General features: G+C 41.2%; 1 protein-coding gene across 1 annotated transcript in view; it reads right to left on the minus strand.

Moving 5' to 3' along the window:
- The window catches only part of SHROOM2 (shroom family member 2), a 146,454-nt gene that overhangs the window by 56,592 nt on the left and 68,430 nt on the right, over nt 1-21,432 (minus strand). The window contains exons 3-4 of the mRNA XM_044432382.1: nt 5,645-5,776; nt 1,647-4,275 (exon numbers count right to left, since the gene is read on the minus strand). Coding sequence (XP_044288317.1) covers nt 1,647-4,275; nt 5,645-5,776 — 2,761 coding nt within the window. The remainder of the gene's footprint in view (nt 1-1,646; nt 4,276-5,644; nt 5,777-21,432) is intronic.

The raw sequence follows: 21,432 nt of genomic DNA on the forward strand, positions 1-21,432 counted from the left end.
GAAGTACTCTCATGTGGCACTGGCTTCAGCCCATGAGGTCCAGTGGATTGCTCCTGTCTATGTGCTTGTTGATGCTCTCCATGGACCACAAAAAGCACTACTTCTAAATATTATGTGTATCCTTATGTATATATTGCTGTAAAACTACATCAGCAGCCTCCTGAAAATGAAAAAAGCATATAGAGAAGGTGTAAGATTTAGATTCCCAAGTAACTTGGCTCCAGCCAGCAGATGATCATTCTGTGAAGCTTCAAGACAATCATGTTAGGGCCAAAAGACACTAGGAATCAGCACGGTACAAAGGCAAGATGTAAAGATACTGACTGCCTTATGCCTGTGACAAGGTAGTCCTGTAACTGCTTCAGCACAAGTGCAATGCATCATTATAATCCCTATCTACTATACTGTTGTTCAATTGATTTTCAGCAGTGCTGTGGTGTGAACTGAAAGCCATCCTAAGAATGGAATAATTGTGCCTGGTCTGGGCATATCTGCAATTTGGAGAGGTGTGATGAGTACAGGCAAAAGATGTTGCCATGGTGACTGGCACATCACAAAAGGGCTGCTGTGGAAGGTGTGGCTAGTCATAAAACATCCATTTTCCAGAAGACAAACTGGGATGCTTAAAAGAAAATTAACTTGTCAAGAACCTAAACAGAAGGCAGAATGTCATGTGAGTTCTCACACCCTATTTTTTTGAGCCCACAGTGTTCAGCTTCAGTGCTTATTTCATAGAAGGCAAATGAACCTGGCAAGTCTCATAGACAAGTACTGTGGCCAAGAAACGGAGGACCTCTGCCCCAAATGCCAAATTAGAAACTCCACACACAGAAACATACAGAAGGCAAATTGGTGATGCTCAGGGAAGCACACACACTCTGAGCATCAAACACCTGTACCTGCACACAGCCCTCCCAAAAAACCTGCCTGTGTCAACCCTTCCCCCGCACATACCAAAACAACTCAAATTCAGGCAAAATGCCAACACACACACATGCAGGCTTGATATTTCACTCTGCCCCTAGGCACATGATTATTTTAGCAATGCAATTCACACATCCAGCAGAAAGTTACTGTGTAAGAACAGCAGGCCTCAGATAGAGCAGTGCTCCCACCAATTTGATTGCATAAACTAACCCCAAATCACAAGGAATACTTTAGGGCTGACAAGTTTCATGAGGCATTCACTATGCAGCCACAAAAACTGGAAGGGCATCCCTAATCAAGAGATACCACATGCTTCCTTTAAAATAAAACAGAAACATCTGTATCTTGTTGCAGGGTAATCCAAATTTGACCGCAGTAAGAGCACTGGTCCAATCAAAGTACTAAGACGGTACTTGAATTTAAACCTCCTTCCCTCCATGGGATTAAAAGCATAGGAGAAAAGGTTCATGAGGAGACATTTTATCAGGATACCACATAACAGAAAGCATTAAATACTTTCTCACTAGCTTAATGTAAAATGAAACAAAGCCAAGACGGTGAAGTCTCCTCGAATATCTCCTGCTAATACAGGCTTGGTCCTGTGGCTATAAATCAAGTAAAAATCTCTTCATTAATCTCTTAGGCTTAAGAACCTTGCTCTCTGCTTGGCAGGCTTTCTTTTTAGAGATGTTAAAAACAGGAATAAAAGTGCATCTTACCTGTTTGTAAAAATCCGTAGAAGGGGATGATCTGGACCGTTCATGTTTATACTGAGATTTCTCCAGCTGTTCATGGCCAGCATCAAGGATGTTGTCAGCTGAATGGTACCTTCCTGAACTCCGAGTCTCTAAAGGTTTTCTCTGCTCTTTCCACGATGCTTGGTATTCTGCAAAAGTTTCTAACCGCTCAGATTGCCCAGACTTTGCTTTACGGCCACTGTAATGGACATTTTCTTTGGATCTGTCATAAGCACCAAGCATATTCTCAACTCCAAAAGAAGCTGACCTCATCCTTCTTTCATACCGTGACCCTTCAATCTCACCTTCATGAGAATTTTTATGAGGAACAGGAGGCTGTGCTTCTGGCCGACCATAAAGTGCATGTTTCTGTGAGGACTTTTGATAAACAGGTTTACTGGTTTCTTCAAAGAACTTCCACCTATCTGCAAAAGAACCCAGAGCTTCCTCAGAAATGGTTGGACGGCGTGGGCGGTAGTCATCTTCAGACACACCCACTTCATTCATTTTCTCAGGCTCAGAGTAAGATTTCAGTTTTTGTTCCGCTGTAAATCTCTTCCTTCCTCCAATGCGGGAAACATGGTGAACATTACTACCTGATGAACTCTGTTTAGAAAATGGTCTAACCTCAAGCAAACCTGACTCGCCTTCAGAAACAAGAGCCAGTGGGGAAGAGTTATAAGTGTTTGGAAGAAAATCTGCAGAACTGGCTTCCAAGTCTCGGCGCTGGAAGGAAGTAGCCTTCAAGACTCTGGCCTGAGCCTCTTTCAAATTATCCTTGTACACATTAGTAAAAGAACTTTCCGATGAGGAGTTGATCTTGTCTGAGGAAATGGGCTGCCAGTTCTCAGCACACTCTTCTGCCTCAGTTGATCCCGCTAAAGCCGCTGTACTTTTGCTTTTCTGAAGTTTTGCTCTTTTCATCTGAATCTCGTTTCTCAGTGTGGTAGCAAACCGATCACTTCTTCGCGCATTTTTGCTCAAGTGAGTATCAAATCCAGGCTGCTTAATAATCCCCATTTCAGCAGCAACATCAACCTGGCTTCTCCCTTCCTGAGCTAAAGAGTGCAACATCGGGGTCTTCTGAGGAGAGATTTTGTAGCTCTCTTGTTGACTCCACTTGAAACATTTCTGGACATTTTTACTGTTAGGCATCACTACACATTCCCGTCCACATTCATGCTCATGGCAGCTACTGTGACTGGTCTCAAAATTCTTGCTCTGCACTCTTTTTTCAGGGTAACTTGTCTTTCTGGAATCTTCCATTACAGCAGCCCTAACTTCCTCTCCTTTATGCACCACATGCTGACCTCTCTTTTCACATACATCCAGAGAAGACTCAACAGGTTGCTGAGGTAGATAGTATTTGGGACTTTGGCTCATTGTGGCTACGGCAGGATTCTCATGTGGCGCAGAGGAGACATGATTCCTTACTCCTGGAGTCCAGCATTCATCTCTGAGCTGTAGTGGTCTCGAGTTTCCCTGAGCAGGCTGCTTCTCTGTCACACAGTAAACGTGACTTGGCGCCGTGTTTTCTATTTTCTCCTCAGAATTTGCATCCGAAGAAGCAGTGGTAGTGGGACTATCGAATATCCTGGCTTGGCTTGGATGGCAGCTCTGTTTGTTGGTAGGCCTTTCCTGAATCCCAGCATAAGTGGAGAGGTGCCGCTGTTCCTTCGGTGATGCAGAGGCTTTTGCATTGTGAAAGAAAGTGCTTTCATCACTGGACTGGCGCTGGTGGGCGTAAGTGGACTGTGCAAATCGGACGTCAGTACTGGACAGTGACAAATGCAGCCTGTTGACGCTTTCCACGTTTCTGCTTGCCCCGTCCCCCACAGGAGGCAAACTGTAATCCAGACTAAGATCTGATCTACACACTGGATTGGTACCCTGCCTCCCGTCCACGGCCCTCTCAGCTGCCCTGGCAGCTCGCTTTGGCAGCTCTGCCTTTTCGGTGCTCCAGTCATTCTTGGGTTGTGTTCTATGCAGGACGTCAAAGTGCTGGGTGCTCTGAATACCCTCTGGGTACAGAGGCGCATGGGCTCTCTCGTGACCTTTGGTGGCAGCAAAGCTATCACTACGGAGAGGAGGTAGCGGTGGGGGAGGCGAGGGCGACCTTTTCTTGTCCGGGACATACCACACAGGCACAAAAGTGGATTTCCCAGGCCCAGGATATGCGGAATCGGAATGCTCGTCCAGCCGCGGGATTCTGCTGTTTTCATACTGTAGCGGAGCTGGAAGGCTGGTAGGTTTTTCCTCTGCTCTCCCATTATCGCTTATGAACGAGGCAGACTTGCCATTGCCCTGTTTTGGGGTCTCCCAGTGACCTGCTTTGTATGCCACATTCTCTGTCGAGGCAGCATCAGCACTAGAGAGCGTGTGGTCTGGAGTACTAGAACTGGTGGAAAAAGAGCCATAGGCAGAATCCCTTTTGCTGGGATTCCCGAGGTGGTCAATGCTGCTGTTGGACTTTGCAGAGGAAATCTGTCCATACTGACAGGGTTGGGGTGTGTGATCCCAGCTGTCCATGCTTCCAGCAGAGCTGAACTGGTCTGAGGTACGATGCAGATTGGACTGGTCCCATGAGCTTGAGAGATCATGAGAAGAGGAGCTGTTGAAGTGGAGAGGGGAAGCTTTAATCAATATAGTGTACACACACAATTTTCACTACTAACCAATTAACTTGACTCTAGATAATAATATAAAGCTACCCATACTATAAAATCAATTTCAGAAATTGTAGCTAGAATGAACTGTGTAGTTCCTTGGAAAGGCACAAGTGGAATGCAATCACTGGAGAAGGGTCTTCAAGTGAGCCCGCAGTGGTGTTTCTCAGCTCTCTGCATGACATATGAGGGCAAAAGATGTTCTGTTGACTCCTGCCCACCCACCTACCCACTGACCCAAAATTTAACAGGAAAGCTCTGCCACACGTGAGTTCTACTTCAACAATATTCTACTTCAACAAGGGCATCAAAAGAGGAGTATAAAATAGGAGAAGTGTGCAGAAACCTATAATTAAGAAGAAAGGAAGTCTTGCAGAAGAAAGGATTATGGGCAACACAATCTATCAATAACATGTACAGTGTAGAGACATGGTATAAAAGGAATCAAAACATCAGATTTTAAACATTCAGAATTCTACTGCTGGCCCACAGTAAATAGTAGTGCACTTCTGAAGGACAATTAGTTGATTTAAAAAAAATCATCATAGCAGAATGCATGTAAGATTATATTATCCAATATTTTATAAAAATGAATCAGATCCATTAATTGCCAGTGAATGTGTTCTCCAAGGGCCTTATAAATTAGAAGTTTACTTATTTTGTGATATCCTACATGCAACACAATTGAAGGCAATTGAAAACTGCTGCAACAGGGCCACTTTTTGTAGATAGATCATGCCATTCCTGGACAACAGAGGAAGCTCTTGCCACCTTAACAAAGTGGCAACATGAGATTCTCGGATAATAATTTAGGAGAATGTTTTAATGATAAAAAAACAATTACGCACTTCAGCGATTTCTTACTAAGTGCTGGCAACAAACACAGGTATAAATCAAGAAAGTAAACAGTTTATTTGGGATACACACAGAAAGAATGTGCATCTGTCACTTCTGAAGATCTGCTTTGGGACAACATATTCAGTTTCCTACCCCTGCTGTCATGTTAATGAAGCTGAAGGTTCCTTCGTTACAAATATCCATCACACCTGTAAAAGGCTTTACAGCTAAGTGCGGACGCCAGAGGAAAGGCCTAGAGAAGGGGAAAACAACTGCCAGCAAAATTGCAGATAGCTTTCTTCAGTTTATTTGCATAATGGCTGACCCTCTCAGTACACACATCGCTTTACAGACTGAGAGCAACTTACACTAAAAGTTGTGCATTGCTGGCAGGTAAAGATAAGAAGAAAAGGAGGCAGGCAATTATTTTTCTTACCCCTGGAGCTTGACGCATGTTCACTTGAAACAGGAACTCACCTTGCATGATACTGAGAGTGCCATGAAGAGCAGACATTGGCGGAGCAGAGCTGTGACGTGGCTGTCTCAGGCTGACTCTCCGTGAATTTGGTCGCATGCCAGGAGTGCGGCCTGCAAGCCAGGTCGCTTTTCCTGGAATGACAAAGGTAAAGTGCAGGCATTTATTGCTTCCATTATTTAATCAAATCACACACAGCAAAAATAATCCATCTCAAGCCTAAGGTGCACAAGTAGTAAGGCATGCTCTTTTGCTGAGTAGTGTCTGTGCTAACACATCACCTTTGAAAAGAATCCAGGCTCTGTTTTAAAAAGGACCTTGAAATGTAGATAATGAGTTAATGACAGCAGTCTGAAGCGCTGCGCCTGCTTCATCACTGCCGTTGTCGTTTTTGTTCTAAGTCCATCCATCACATTTTTAAACACCTGCTGCAAAACACCTTGAAAGTCTTCTAGACAATTAAGCCTTGCACACATGCATGCAGCTAAATAAAGGAAGAACGTTGGCTTTTATCGGGTGTTTGGAACTTCCCATTTTTGATCTGAACCACTGTAAGACTGGCCTGTGGTTACGGTATGGAACTTGATCTACATTCTAATAATCTGTTATTTAACAGAGGAAACAAACAAAATCACCACTGCAGGCTCACACCACATTCTTCCCTTGTGCTGCATGCTCAGTTTCGCCAGTGACCTGGTGTGTTTGTTTATTTGTACTATTTCTATACTGTTCAGTATTAAAAGAACCCCTAGGCATGCAAGCATACTAGCCTAAAGTACACAGTCCAGCTAAGCTTGTGGCATAATGGAATGAGTAAGCACAGCTCCAAGACTTTTCCTGAAAGCAGGAGCAATGAAATCTGTGGGAGTGCCAGATAATTGAGGGATCCTCCTTGTCCTGCCAAATGGATGAGGTGATACTGAGGCTTTCAGGTTTTGCTGCAACAGTTATGACAGATTAGTTCAAAGACACACAATAAGAAGTTAAGAGGCAGTCAGAGGGCAAGGAAAATAAAGAAGTAGAGGCTGGTTACCTCTTTCCTTTCATTGATGGAGCTGCTATTTCACACCAGCAGCTTACATGGTAACACTTCTCAAGATTGTTTCTATTTCTAATTAAATGTTGAAAGGTTGCATTTTATCTGGATGAAAACTTTTGTTAAAGCTCGTTATGCTTTGTAAATTGAACCAGATAATAACTGCCTAATTCAATGGCGCTTGCCCCCAAGTAGTTAAACATAGGATGGCAGTCACGCTGCCTGAGAAGGTGCTATGTCGCCACAGGTCTCCTTTAAATTGGCCATTCTTTATATTCTTCATAAAATGCCTTAGCCACAATTAAACTAGGCATAATATTGACATGCATATAGTGGTTACAGCATCACGCTGGGGACTCTCACTCTAACGCATCTCACAGGGTTATTGTGAGGATAACATAAGCAGGGGGACTATGTCAACCATGGATTTCTGGCAAGAAAGAAAAGGTGATTGGCAAATAAATAAATAAATAAATGGTGTAATAACACTACACAACTACATTAACTACATGGAGAAATGAAGGTGGGAAGGGAGAACTTCATCATGGATTGCTTGAGCAGGCACATGGAATTTTCCACTGGGGTAGGACATTTGGAACCCTGATTTCGTAAAATTAATGCCATACCTCATGGAGCTTCTCAAGATCTTCGTTAGATAGCTCCTGGCCACATGAATGTCATGTTCAGTCGGCATTTTCTCTGTTACAATATCCACCACCAAATTCATCTTCCTGAGCACCCAGGCAAGCAGAGGAAGACAACAGAACATGGGTTTTCATAATTTTATTTTTTTCCTGAGGATACTGAATCCTGTCCCAAGTTAGGAAAAAATGCTGGTGCATGATCTGACGGCCAGCCCTTGCTTTCACCCTCCACTATTGTGCAGGAGTATGTGAAAGAGAATAACTAAGAACATGGTTCTACCAAACTGCAGAAAAACACTAACTTAAATCCCATTAACACTAACTAACTCTATCTTAGTGTAGTTTAAATCCCATTAGAGAGATAAATTTTCCCTTAAAAACCACAGAAATAGAAACAAAGCAAAATAGATGAGAGAGATTTGGGGTTTTATTTCTCTCTGTGGATAAATTCTAAGAGTTTCGATAAGCTTTGCACATGTCAGGTACAGTATTATCTGGGAAAGGACTGGCTTTGGTTTATCATATTATTCCAATAGTGAACTCAACTTCTGGTCACTAAACACAGCTACAGGGTTTATTTTAATTGAGAAGAGCCCTTTGGTACATTATTTTCTACATCTGACATTTATGCCTCTACAGATAAGTAATCCAACACAGAAATCATTCCCAAATCTCTTGGTGCAAACAGAAAGAAGTCTGAAAAGAGAAAGAGCAAGGTATTAGTGAAAATTGTATTGCAAGATGGAAATACTTCTCAAGAGATTAGTATCCCAAACTATTCTGTTACAGTCATTTTAAGTAACCAGAACCAATCAACCCAGAAAGCATCTCTATCATTAATAGCACAGGAAGAGCATATTTGAATTATTATTCCTTCTAGTATTTCTAATAAACCAAACGGATTTGATGGGTCCATTAAATCTGTTGGGAGAAGAAGAAGAAGGGAAGTCAAGATTTGAAAAAGAGGACAACTGGCTGATTCACAGAGTTGGTAAGATAGCCATTTTGTGGGGAGAGACCACAGCTGCAACTGATTACGGATTGGGCACAGCAGGGTTTCTAAGGCACTGCCTTCCCCTTTTCCCTGCCTCAGTAACACCATGCCAAAGTACTCAATGCTCAGGTATGGCATGCCACGGCTTAACGGTAGGGAAGCAAACAGGTGCGACAAGCAGAATTACACCACCAGCTCAGCCCCTACTTGTGAGTTGGGCTGGGAGGGCATTGTCTAAACCAGCGCAGCTTGGACTTCCAACCTAAGCATCTGTAACTATTTTTGCTGGCTTAGCCTTTAGCAGAAGTTATAATAACTTCTAGTTTTAGTAACAACATTTATGAGTAAATTTCAGCAAAACTTAATCCAGCTAAACTAATGCCTATTACTGGTTTGACATGTACAATGTGCCACAGTTTTCAATGGAGTAATCTAGAGCAGAGCTCATCTAACAACATGCCAATGTATTTAGAAATTTCAAGGAAGATGGTAACATTTTTGTGCAAATGCATTTAATCACCCAAAGCAACCAGGTGTTGTACTAGATATGCAAATAGCAATGAGAAAACAAGATGTCAACGTTAGGAAAAAAAAAAGTAAAATTGGGTATTTAGAAAAGAAAGTACATATTGACAAATGCAAGGAGGGAAATTTTCAAAATTAACTCTCTTATACTCAGTGGGAGGAATTCTTATTCCTTTTTAAGATTACAGCTGTTACTTGCTGCCCACATTTAGAGTGAAATTCCTCCCTCTGCTGGCCAGTCTAGGCTTATTCTTTTGTCAAGGTGTACGTGAAATCAACAAAATGCAAAAGGAGAGGAGAAACAAGAAAAGAAAATGTCCTTTCAAACAAGGAAATATTTATTGGTAAATAGCTTCACTAGTGCCATGAGAAGTCGAGGGAATAAATTTACCAGAAGGGCCTGATATGGCGATTACATTGTTCAAACAATGCAAATATTAGTCTGCTTCTTTTTTAAAAAGGTAACTGCAGGGCATACACCCAAAATGTTATAGATTTTAAAAATTTATGTTTATTTAAAGTGATACTTTTTCAATATATAATCTCCATGTTCATAAACTGGGAAATTCTGCTTTAAACCGGAATTCAAGTTTTAGGTATAAGGCCAAATGTGCTGGTTCACAAGTAATACCATGTGCAAGGGCAGCAAAAGGAAAGGGGAATGAGAGAAGACAGAGCACACCTTCCTGATCAAGAACGTTATTCTGAACCATCCCATTTTTAAGGTAAGAATTTTCTTAATTTGGAAATGACAGGCATATGCAAAGTACTTTGCAAAGATCTACATGGCGCTTTATGACCCAACAGGATAATAACAGATAGCTGTCTCTTTGACTTACAATAAATACTGCCACCACTGGAGTTAGAGTTTTAATTTTAGACCTATCAGTAACCAGACTGATTACAAATTATCCTATGACTATTTCTGTTCTGAAAAGGCTTCTCGCCTAACTTCTCACTAATTATATCAATGCGCCATTTCCATTTAAGTTCTGAAACAGCTAAGAAACCTTAGGCGACAGGTGGAATTTCATGTCATGCGAATGGCTTGCTTGAGTGCTGCCTTCAGCTCACCACCCTACACTTTTTCACTATGAAAAGACAGTGAGGCATACCATGGTGAGGCATGCCCACAAGTGTCTTCTTCGGCAGGATGCATCATGGGTTATCATGCCAAGAAAGCAACATACCATGTAATGCTTTAAATGCAGTGGTGCTTGAGTCATACTAAGCGCAAATGCATAACCAGGTATTATCACATTTTGTTCCAGCTCTAAGTAACAAGCTTAGAAATAGATAGCTAGGACTTGGTTGGCTTTTTGGTCCATTTGTGAGCATGATCCCAAGTGCCGGCGCTTACCTTTAAAGGCCTTCAACTGCTTGGGGCCTCAGTGACTGAATCAATGTGTGAGCCTGTCTCAAGCTGACTATAAACTGAGACCATCTGTGGGGGCACTCTTCCAAGTGCTCCTGCTGCTCTGGAGTGAGGGAAGAGATAACTGGGGAGAATATATTCCCAGCTGCGGCAACTCCTCTTTGGAATTGCCTCTCTGTGGCAGCTTGCCCAGTACAATGCAGCTTATCCTTCTGGCACTAGATGAAGACCTTTTGATCTCCACCAGGCTTTGAGATCTTTAAAAATCTAATATATAGCTAATCAAAATGAAAGCCCACCAAATGGGACTTATTCCCAGGTAAGTGTTCATAGGATTGCAGCCCAAACTGTTGTTTGCACTTGATGTTTCATCATTTCCAAAGTGTTTGCAAGCTACACTAAGAGCTTTATTACTGAAGATATGATCCATCAGTCCCATTTAAAACCCTACCTACTGAGCCCAATCACAGTGCCGGTTCTGTATTTGCACTTATAAAAAACTCAGCCAAGTTTATCCTTGACTGTCATAATCTGTAAGAACATGGAGCATTTTTGTTTTCATTACAGCATTACCTAGTCATGGTTATTTATGGAGATTTTATATTAAAAGTATAAAAGTATTTTTTCAAGCTGTGATGTTTGTATATACAAAACTGAAGGCATCACTTCAAAGACAGGTTTGCTTCCACAAAATAGTGAAGAAACTGATCCAAGGTTTTGTTTTGTTTAGATTTGGGGTTGGCAGTATCAAAAGAAGCCTAATGGTCTTTCTAGATGGTTCACAACCATTAATACTCATTATCTTTCAAGATAATCCTGATTATGCTTTCATAAATGTTTAATACTGCTTGCCTCATTCAACAGCTGTTGAGTGAAGGAACATCATTTGTTTCTGTAAGAATAAACAAATACACAGTAATTACCAAAGACAAGGCCAGTATCATTTATTCCAGGGATAGACAGCATGTGGCCTCCATGTCCATTTTTGCCCCACCAAATGTGGTGCTGTGAAAGCAGCAAAAATTATTATTATTATTATTATTATTATTATTAAATATATTTCTATACCACCCATAGCTGAAGCTCTCTGGGTGGTTCCCAACATTGAAGTCCCCAGTCCAGATTCCAACCAGGCCTGACCCTGCTTAGCTTCCAAGATGAGGCATGATCAGGCCCTTCAAGCTACATGATCTGTGTTTGCAAGCAGAAAGGCACTCCCAGAAGAGCTTAAATTGTGCTCTTCATTTTAATGCAGCCATATTAGACCTACCACTCTATATTCATTATGAAGACAACTTCTCCACCCATTTGAAAATAGATGTACTCTATGCACCTTCCATCAAGCTGCTGCCCTTATTTGATTTCTATGGTCTTGGAGGAAGACCAAGACCAATCCAAATAAATCTATACTGACCTATGATACTCCCAACCTCTACTTGAAAAAATAGGCCATGTGTTTTGTTCTTATGGCAACAAGAGTACCATGCACAGGTTTCTGAGAGAATTTAATGAACTGCTGTGCCCCCTCATAAAATGTGCACTCACTTTTGCAGCATCTCAAACCTTGTGCTTAACTTGGTATATTCATGCATTTGATTCAACAAAACTAAGCCAAAAAGCACTGCTAGTTTTAACTAATAAATCACTCAATACTTGATCTGGAACTCCTCAGAATTTCTTTCCTTCTCTGCTTAACGGAGTGCAAGGGCAGAATGCTGTTAAGCCTTTACAGGTCTCCAAGGCATCATGTTGTCAATGTCTTTATGTGGTAATAAAACACCTTGACAGATGGCAGCCTACTGATACCTCATGTTTGTCTTCAATGTGATGCAGAAAGAGGATTTATGGCTGTTTTCATCAGATCAAGTTTGCCCTTTAACTGAGTTCCACTAAGAAGGGAGGAATATGCCACTGCTCTCTAGTAAGGAAATTTATCTTCCTATTACTTAAGCCCAACCTGGTTTCAGTACATTCTCTTTCTTGAGAAGCAGATGAAGAAGCAGCTGCACTTTTCAATCATGTTCCACTTTTAGCTTAGAACGGCAACTTTAAACAGCATGGCAGGGCCAGTGCCCCGAAGAACTGGTTCCCTTAACAGTACCATCCCATACATGTCTACTCAGAATTCAGCTCCACTGGGTTCAATGGGAGTTGCTCCCCAAGTAGTGTAACACTGTAGCCATAGCTTCTCATGAAACTTGTACCTCCTTAATGAATCTCATTATAATGATACAAGCTTCATGGGAGACTAGGGCTTTGGGGGAAAATTGAAATACGGACTAAAACATGTAATGGAACTGTGTTATTTACTTAGTGCTATTTTAAAGTTTATGTTTCTATCAATGCAATGAACATAGGCGAAACATAGTCTGAAAAAATGTAAATTAAGCAATCAAACACGATCTGTTCACAATGCTCAGGATGGGACTTTCTTTTAGTAGGCTATCAAACTCTTATAATAATCTGGGAAGGCTTCAGTTTGGGATGTATGGCCAACGTATCACACAAATGTGCATGATCCTATATTAAAGACACCTCAGGTGTGGCATGCTCTTATCCACTTCAATCTGGTGGGCAAGCTTGGCTGTTAATAAACCATCCAAAACTTCTGAAACCAAGCCTTGGGAGATTCTCTAGACTTCTTTAAGAGATTAATTTGGTAAAATTAGGTACTATCTGTATAAAACCAGAAGGCTAACTTTGTACATCTGAATTCATGCTAATTTAGTCTGTGATATTATATATTGAACTGTGAATGAAATAAACCATTTGTATTCCTCCCCATTTTTTGCATTCCATAAACACATCAGGATCTCTCTCTCTTTCCCCAGTTAATCTTGACACCATGCTTGGGGAGGCAGGAAAGTGATTTCAGCTCACAGCAGTGAACTGGTGATGCAACACAGAAGAAAACTATGGTTAGCAGCATGTGGATGGAGCAAAGCAAAAAGCAGGGGCAAGGCATCCAGGGCATCGATAGTACCAGAAGATCACTATTGGTACAAAAGCCCTTTCAGGCCTGACAGCGGGGCCACCCTAAAGCAGATTCCTTCCCACAAAAGAAGGTGGCGGCGGTCCACTGTGATTCATGTATATATGATCCATGTCTTTGTGTACATTTCACCATACACCCCAAATTTAGACCCCAGCTTCAGGCAGGACTGGGAAACCTCCTGCTCAAAGCCCTGGAGAGCCACTGCTGCCAGTCAGTGTTGACAATACTGGGCTAGATGGACCAGTGGTCTGATTCAGTATAAGGCCAACATTCCCAGGGTGTGCCTGTCTATCAGACATGGCAGCTTATGTATATTTGTCCTGTGTTTCCCTTACAGAGACACATGTGGCATTTGCACTCCGAGGGTAGCATCCCACATGACACCACTACTAGCATAAATTTACTGCTCTCCAGTAAATGGGTTTTCTGGAGGAAACTATTTCACCAGTAATTGCTACTAGCATTGTGCTATTTGCAGTTTACACCAGCACAATGTAAGTTATCAGTAGTGTTGCACTGGAGATTGCTCAAAGATTTCTCCTCTCTCAGGATGCACCAAGTTTAATGAAGTAGTATAACAGTGATTAGAGAAAAGTTTAAATATACAGCTCCTGCTGTTCAGAAATGAATGGCATCTCAAACTGCCATACAATTTTTAATGAATGAATTACAGCCATTACCTGCTCTTCTTATCAATGGTTTAAAGCGACTCTCCAAGCTCTCAGAATGTATATTGAAAGAAAGACTACAGTAGATCCCTAATTCCTGGTTTAAATCACTGGCAGTACAGCAATTAGCAGCAGCCTCCACAGCTTATTGTTTTGCTTTAATCCCCTGAGTCATTATACATGAGACTCACAGAACACTAGCAATGGTTCACCATGAAAACAGCTTCTTTCCCAAGTGACCTCAAGGTAACAGGGAGACTGACCTACTTCAGGGACTTTTGTATTCTGATTTCATAACATAGTCTTTGTTCTGTTCTTTCACAGGAAACAGCTGGAGCAGTACAACTAACTTGCCATGTTAGCAGAATAGCAGGGATCCTAGAAATCTAACTATGGGGGAGTTTCTTTTGAACTCAACAGGCTTCAAAATACGCCAACGCAGTGCTCATTGCCCCTTGCTACCCAGAGCTGCATCAGCATCAGTAAGATGAAAGGCATTTCTTGTCAAGCAATGCAAGGGACGCCACCGGACAATGCACAGTAAAAACAGCCTCTTTCCTGAATGACCTTACTTCAAGGTAGCACAGAGCTGGTCCTACTTCACGGACTTCCTTCCTTAAAAGAGTCATTGTATCGGGGTGCGGGGGAGAAGGAATCTGCTATCAATCCAGACATTTCCACCCATTAAACAAAAGGCAAACACAAAAACCACTCCAACCCTCTAAGCCTGAAGCTCCCCTTTAAAAAAGAAAGAGAAACAAGGAACTTTATTCAAGATATGCAGCAAAAACACCATCTGCTGGGACACATAATGTCATTTCATCACCATGGAAAACATTTCCTGTATTTTTATTCCTTAGCTCAAAATCCATCCCTCCATGCAAACTCCCCAAGGAATTGCAAGTGCAGGTACATACTCACTATCAGAAGCTGGGCCAGCCCATCTAAGTTTGCCTAGGAGAACATGTCGGCTGAGAAAGTGCTTCCCTCAATGCATTTTGAAATGCCCAAACCTTTGACTAAAGAGTTACACAGAGCTCCTGGGAACATCTGCTCTAATCAGCATTGCTGGCTTTGGGACTACCTTGTCAATGGAATGTTCCAAGGAGCTAACTCCAGAGGGGAGTAGAAGTATACCAGCTTAGAGCCCGATTGTAGAAAAGCAACTTGGAACCAAAAGTGACTCATTTTTCATATTTTTATTTACTGAATGAGCAAATAAACATGTGCCCTTAATCCGTTACGGTTACATGGGTACAAAAACTTAATTTTGCATGTCAGCAGAAAGGGGCTGCACTCCAGCATAAGAAAGCTAAATCCCTAGAGCCTTCTAACAAAGCCTGTCCCCTCCTGTTTAATCTGTGTGCTGCCTGTGAGTACACTTAGCAGATATAATTAGAGTCACAAAGAAGTCTTATTACTGCGTAACATAAGGGGCCTCTGCTATTTTGATTAGTCATACATATGGTTCTGCTGAGCAATCCCTGCAGTATGGCACCTATATGAATCATGGATGCTGGACTCAATCAGGGGAAAGTGAGTTGGCCTAGGAAATTTATTCCAGATTTTCATATTGACAATGTACATCCCAAAGTGCCAAGGATACCTGTACAGTGTAAGGCTCAACTGGGCACAAGTGCTCTGAAAAAATGGAGGCAACTATTCTCAGGATTACTGTAAGCCTTTTCTGCCTTATTCCTTTTTCTGAATCACTGACCTAGACAAAACAGCCTAAAATGCCAGATAGGAAATCTGGAGGCTTTGAGGCTGATTGCTTGGTAATGGCTGCAAGCTCAGTTGTTGGCTTGCTGGCTTATTTAAGTTTTTGTATGCCGTCCCCTTGCTATATAGCCTCCTGACGGCTTCATGATTGCAGCAAGGAAGGATCTGGATGATCAAAGCAATCCTGACACCATCCAGAAGCTCCATTAGAATCTGCCATTTCAAAGCCTTCAAAGGAAAATTGCAAACCTATTTGTTCTTGTCTTTTTCAGATCGTTTGAGTGCAGGTGTGTATTTCTGTCTCAATTTATTAGGTTCCACTACCAAATTCTTAGATGTCGCATCTTACATGGAAAACTAATCAAATCTTACCGAAGGATGGGCAAGCCATCCTCTTCTTTAGTGACACTTTAAATTTTTCCATATGACCAACAGTTCACATAAAACTAAGGGGACAGATTCCACTGCTGCTCCAAGAAAAAGTCATCACATTTCACAACCACAGTACATTTCACCCTTGCAGCTGCAATCAAGCAGCTCAGAGAGGTGGCCAACAGGCAAAATCCTGAAGTAGTGGGGCACTTCTGAATACCGTTCCCACACCTTTATCTATGCAGCATGGACACAGGGCACCATACAGGCGATAACTAGGGAGGGCGGCCTGGACACACCATGAACATTATTGTGAGACTGGACATCTGGCTTTGGACCTTAAGACCTTCCCATACTGTGTGAGCTCCCTGACCTGTCTAATGGGAAAGTGGAACTGCCCTGTCTGTGCAGGAGTGTGCCAAGTGCATCATTCTGCACAACAGAGTCACTCGTGCTCAGTATCCCAAATTAATGCATGCATTTGTCTTTCCTCTTTTAGCTAGAACATATCAATCCCTCTTCTTTGAAGGGCTGCTGTTGCACTACTCAGGAGCTAAGCTACAAAGAATCAGAATAAATGTTTTGAGTCAACATTCATCCCTTGTTCCCCATTCTTGGTCTTTCATATGACAGCCATGATGAAGTGTTTCAGTTACCTACGCAACTATGCATAGACAACAGTGACTGCCATTGTTGGACACAATTTTATTTTCCTATCTAGGCCAGCATGTAATTTATATGTCTGCTGCACTTAAATGAGCTGGGTCAGGGAGAACAACAGCCACCAGAGGGCACTTGGAGCAGAAGACAAAGCTTTTAAAAACTGGCTTTCTAAGCCTTCTGAATATAAGAAATGCTGGAAGGACTTTTAATATGTATACTTTAAGTCTGCAATTTTGTTAGTGTGCTACTTGAAGGTGCTACTAGAACCCCAAATCTTTTATTTGGAGCCCTGAATGTCTGGGAAGCGATCTGCTCCATTATGCTTCTGTCCACAGGCCCTTGCTGAAATAAAGGCTTTTGGGCCCTGATGATCATTGTATGTCTGATTCCACAGGATAGGTTGGCTTCTTGCTTCCTTTACTTTACTTCCTGCTGCACCCCAACCCTGTAGGATTTTTTGCCTTTCCCCCCTAAAATCAAATGCCCTTCTCTTCCTTGACCATGCATCCCTTTTCACAAATAAGAGTGTCTTCAAGAACAAATTGTATGTGTGTCACTTTAAAAACAAAGAGAGAGAGACACTTTAGAACAAACATAAATTAGCGTATGCACATCTGTGTTTTTTTGGGGGGGCATCCTTTTTTGAGCCCTGGATCTTTCTGGCACCTAGCCCTATTCCTGGAAAGGAAGTATCACCTGTGAAAATAATCAGACTTGGAAGATCATGTGCAAAACAAAGCAAATTTAGACCTCACAAGTAGGTTTAAAATCAGAGAAATTACTTGAGGAATGATTCCAGAAAAATGGAAATGTTGGCCTCAAAAGAACTCTTAAACAGCAAAGAATAGTACAGGGATGGGGAATCTTAGCACTACAAATATTGTTAAGATTCAGTTCCTATAGTCAGAATGACCAATGTTCAGGTGTGATGGGAGATACAGGCAAACAACTTCTGGAAGAGCTTTATCACTAAGCAGTTTCTAATTGCCATCCTTAAGATAAAGTTTTCTATTTTCAAAATGGTGAAATGTTTCATGCATCAAATTAGGCAAATATCCTAAAATGGTTGTTCCCTTACCCAGTGAATTACAAGCAAGTGTACAGGGAACAAAATCCAGATATTTATTAACACAGATGTTATCCATTTCACAGTTTCTTTTAAACTGCTTAGCACAAATGGTGCTGTTAACTTCCAGGAAAAAGCTTGTTAAAAGTATTGGCTGCAGTTCTTCAAACACTGCTCCATCAGAGGCTCTGTGATACCAAGAACTGTTCTTTCCACCCAAACAACCTGTTTATGCTTATGATGATTTGGATGTTTTGTCCCTTCTTTTAAAAAATCTCCTAGGTAGACATGTAAAGGTCCAGGAAAATTCAGGGGGAATTTTTGATTTGGGACTGTGTTGGGGGGCTTTTCTCCCAAAGAAGCTGGAAGGTTTTATATTATGAAATACTTTCTTTTAGAATTTAAGACAAAGGTTTATATACTGTTGTGCAACTGTTACTTCACCACGTTTTCTAAAGACTACATATTAAGACTTTTATAGAAAATCTGGCAATGTAAAATATCTGGGATTAATGAAACCATGGGGGAATTTTTTTAAAAAATGTTCTCTGTAAGACTACCTGCATGTCTATTCCTTTCATACATATCAAAATTATTCATCTAATTTATCTTTCATTATTAGATATTTAGGAATGCTCCAAGTTATACTCAGTGTTCCAACATGTGAACAGAGTCACTATAAGGAAGAAAATTTTAATTGCTGATATTTTGAGCTTTGTTCAAGAGTTGTTTCTGGACTTGTTCTGCCTATATGTTATACCACTCAGTTAATGTAGCTATAATATAAACCTTACATGTGGGGGAAAATACTATAGGTTATCCCACCATGATCACCAGAGGTAGGTCATTTGCTTTGGTTTTTTAACTAACTTTGAAGATTGGGTCTATGAAGGTCACTGCCACAATTTTAATAGAGTTCTCAGCCCTCATCACTTGTGAATGCTGCCTCAGCTAAACAACCCTGCAACTGCTGCCACTAGAAAAAAATCCTCTCTCCCTAAAGAGAACTCAGGAAATTACTTCCCACATTTCCTCAAGGGACAACCTTGCAAAATATTTTAATCATAATTTTAATAGAAATTATTTACAAAAGTGAATAAAATGCCACACTTCAAACAACTGGTTAAGATTGCTCATAGGTTTTTAACTTAAATATGTTTGAGTCTTTTCCAGCTAAATAAAATCTTAGTTTTCACTTCAAATCAGGTTTCTTTAAGCCCCACCCCATATACAAAGAAACAAAAGAAAGGTTTAGGAATTTCCCTAAATTTCCTTGCAAGCAGGAACTGAAGCTGTCTGCCAGTCTTCCTCTGTCTTCAGTTCATCTTGCTTCTCCTGGCTCCTAGGATGATTCAGAAGTTTCAGGGAGCAGTTGCCGAAATTCCCTCTAGTCAGACATAAAATAAGAACCTGAAACATGTTATGTATAACTAGGTTTGCTCATAAAATTATCCTGCTTGATTAACAGATTTAAAAGTATACTTCATTCAGACGGTAATTACAGATTCACTGAACTTACTTTACAATTTTTAAAGTATAATGATACTCTTATGAGCAAACCAAGTTACATATAATATAACATTAAGAGCATAAAGGCTGGCGTAGGTCCCTAAAGCTGCCTTCCCCGACCTGGTGCCCTTCAGATACTTTGGACTATAATGTTCAACTTTGGCTGTGCTGCCTGAGGCTGATGGGAATTAAAATCCAAAATATCTGAACATTACCAGGCTGGAGAAAGCTGTCCGAAAACACCAAACATTTGGTCTTCAATGAACATTTAAACAATGAGTATTGACTACTTTTAATTTCTATTCCAAAACAAAGACCATTTTCCCATAGCGGGAAAAGACTTGTAATTCTTTTTCTATGTCTTTAACATTTCCAGAATGTCTCTAACTACACCACCAGTGGTTAGAAAGCTGGACTAGAACACCCAGGCTGTAGTCCCCACTCAGCGATGAAGCTTCCTGGGTGACTTTGGGCCAGTCACTCTCTCGAAGCTTAATCTACCTCACAGAATTGTTGTTCTGAGGATAAGATAGAACTTTGTGAAGCACCTTAAGTTCTTAACAAGGAAAAATGTGGGATAGAAATGCAATGTAATGATGATGATGATGGTGATGGTATCAGCCACTGCAACTACCTAGCAATTGCCATGATTACTCCACTCAGCTCCCTCCCCAGCCTATCAAAGGGCAAAGGTGATGGAACAGTGGCATTCAGGTGCATTTCTGTCTAAGGTGAAGTATTGCATGACTGAGCCAGTCTCTGTGTCCATGGCCTCAAGGACTAGATTGCTACACCTCCTCCTCTAGATCAGCCTTCCCCAACCTAGCAATCTTCAGAGGCATTTGGATCACAACTCTCATAATTCCCATCCTGTGTTGCTTTGATAAATTTGTGTTATCCTCTGTGCTCAAGAGTTCTCATACTGGAATAAAAAGTAATGCAACTCCAAGTGTAACTGCCTTAGTAGTAAATCTCTTTGAAGAAGAACCTACATTAACTTGCGAGATGCTCCTGAATGCCATCACTGAAGAATATGCTTCACACCATGAAATTGGCAAGCATGTACTTCTGATAAATACAACTGATGAAAAAGAATTTACTGGAATTAATACTAAAGCCAGAGACCTACAAGCCTGGAACTGGCTATATGGCAAAAGACCTAAGTTCAGTACTAGAACATCCTTTAATGTAACACATGAACAATCCCAACTTGAAATTAAGGTAAACATGGATATAAAGAGTGGCAAAATTGAATCATGCAACATTGATGTGCCTCAGTGCTGGTTGCCACCAATCATGTGTGATGAACTTAAAGAGCATTCTGATTGGCAACAAATTCTGTCCAAGTGAAACCACTGCAGTGGCAGCTGCTTTGCTGAAAACGTGCACGGATTACAATTTCCACAGCAAATGGAAACTTGTATGTGACAAAATAGTTGCACTAATGTGACTTACTTGACAAACTTTGATTCTTGGTCGTCACGCTATGCCAACACAAATTTACTCTAGCATGGGTTTTTAAGGATTTGGCTAACCATAACAGGTGTAGCTGATCAACAAAAATAAAACATGGACCTAAACTTTTTAAAATGGAGCTGACAATGTATATGTCTACCTGAAAGGAAACCCCAGGCAGTTCCATTTCCACCTCTCCATGTTGGTTGTTAGGGCCAAGCAGGTGGGAAAGGGTGCTTTGCCACGGCAGAGACACACTCTACCTGTTGAGGTCTCTACAGGCAGAAAACCATAATCAACAGTTCTTCCTAAAACAAGGCATTGGAAGCAGGTTGACATGGCTTTGGATCCAGAACTGTTAGTTTTATCCTTTTCTTGAGATGGGCACAATCTGTGCCTTTCACCTATGCCAGTCTGCAGTAGGCACAGAAATATGCCTTTATTACAACCAGTGGCTGGGACAGTAAAAGAGACTTTCTGTCCTGCCCAGCACAAGCCAAGAGGACTGTGGCTGAGCTGGTAGAGCTACCTCATCACTCCCCCACTTCGAATTTCATTTTTGCCCATTTAGCTTTAGAACAACATGAAACATTTGTCACTGCTTATTTATCTTTCATTTTTATTTATTGTAACATGTAGAATCTTCCTGAATGGTTCTCACAAAAGCTTACAAATAGTTTAAAGTTAAAATGCAGACAAGTGCAAATTAAAACAGTAAAAATAAAATATGTACCAAGATTGTTCAGTTTTAAGAAAGGCAATTTAC

This window comes from Varanus komodoensis, unplaced genomic scaffold, assembly GCF_004798865.1.
Source record: "Varanus komodoensis strain SLA01 unplaced genomic scaffold, ASM479886v1 scaffold1, whole genome shotgun sequence".
Taxonomy (NCBI): Eukaryota; Metazoa; Chordata; class Lepidosauria; order Squamata; family Varanidae; genus Varanus; species Varanus komodoensis.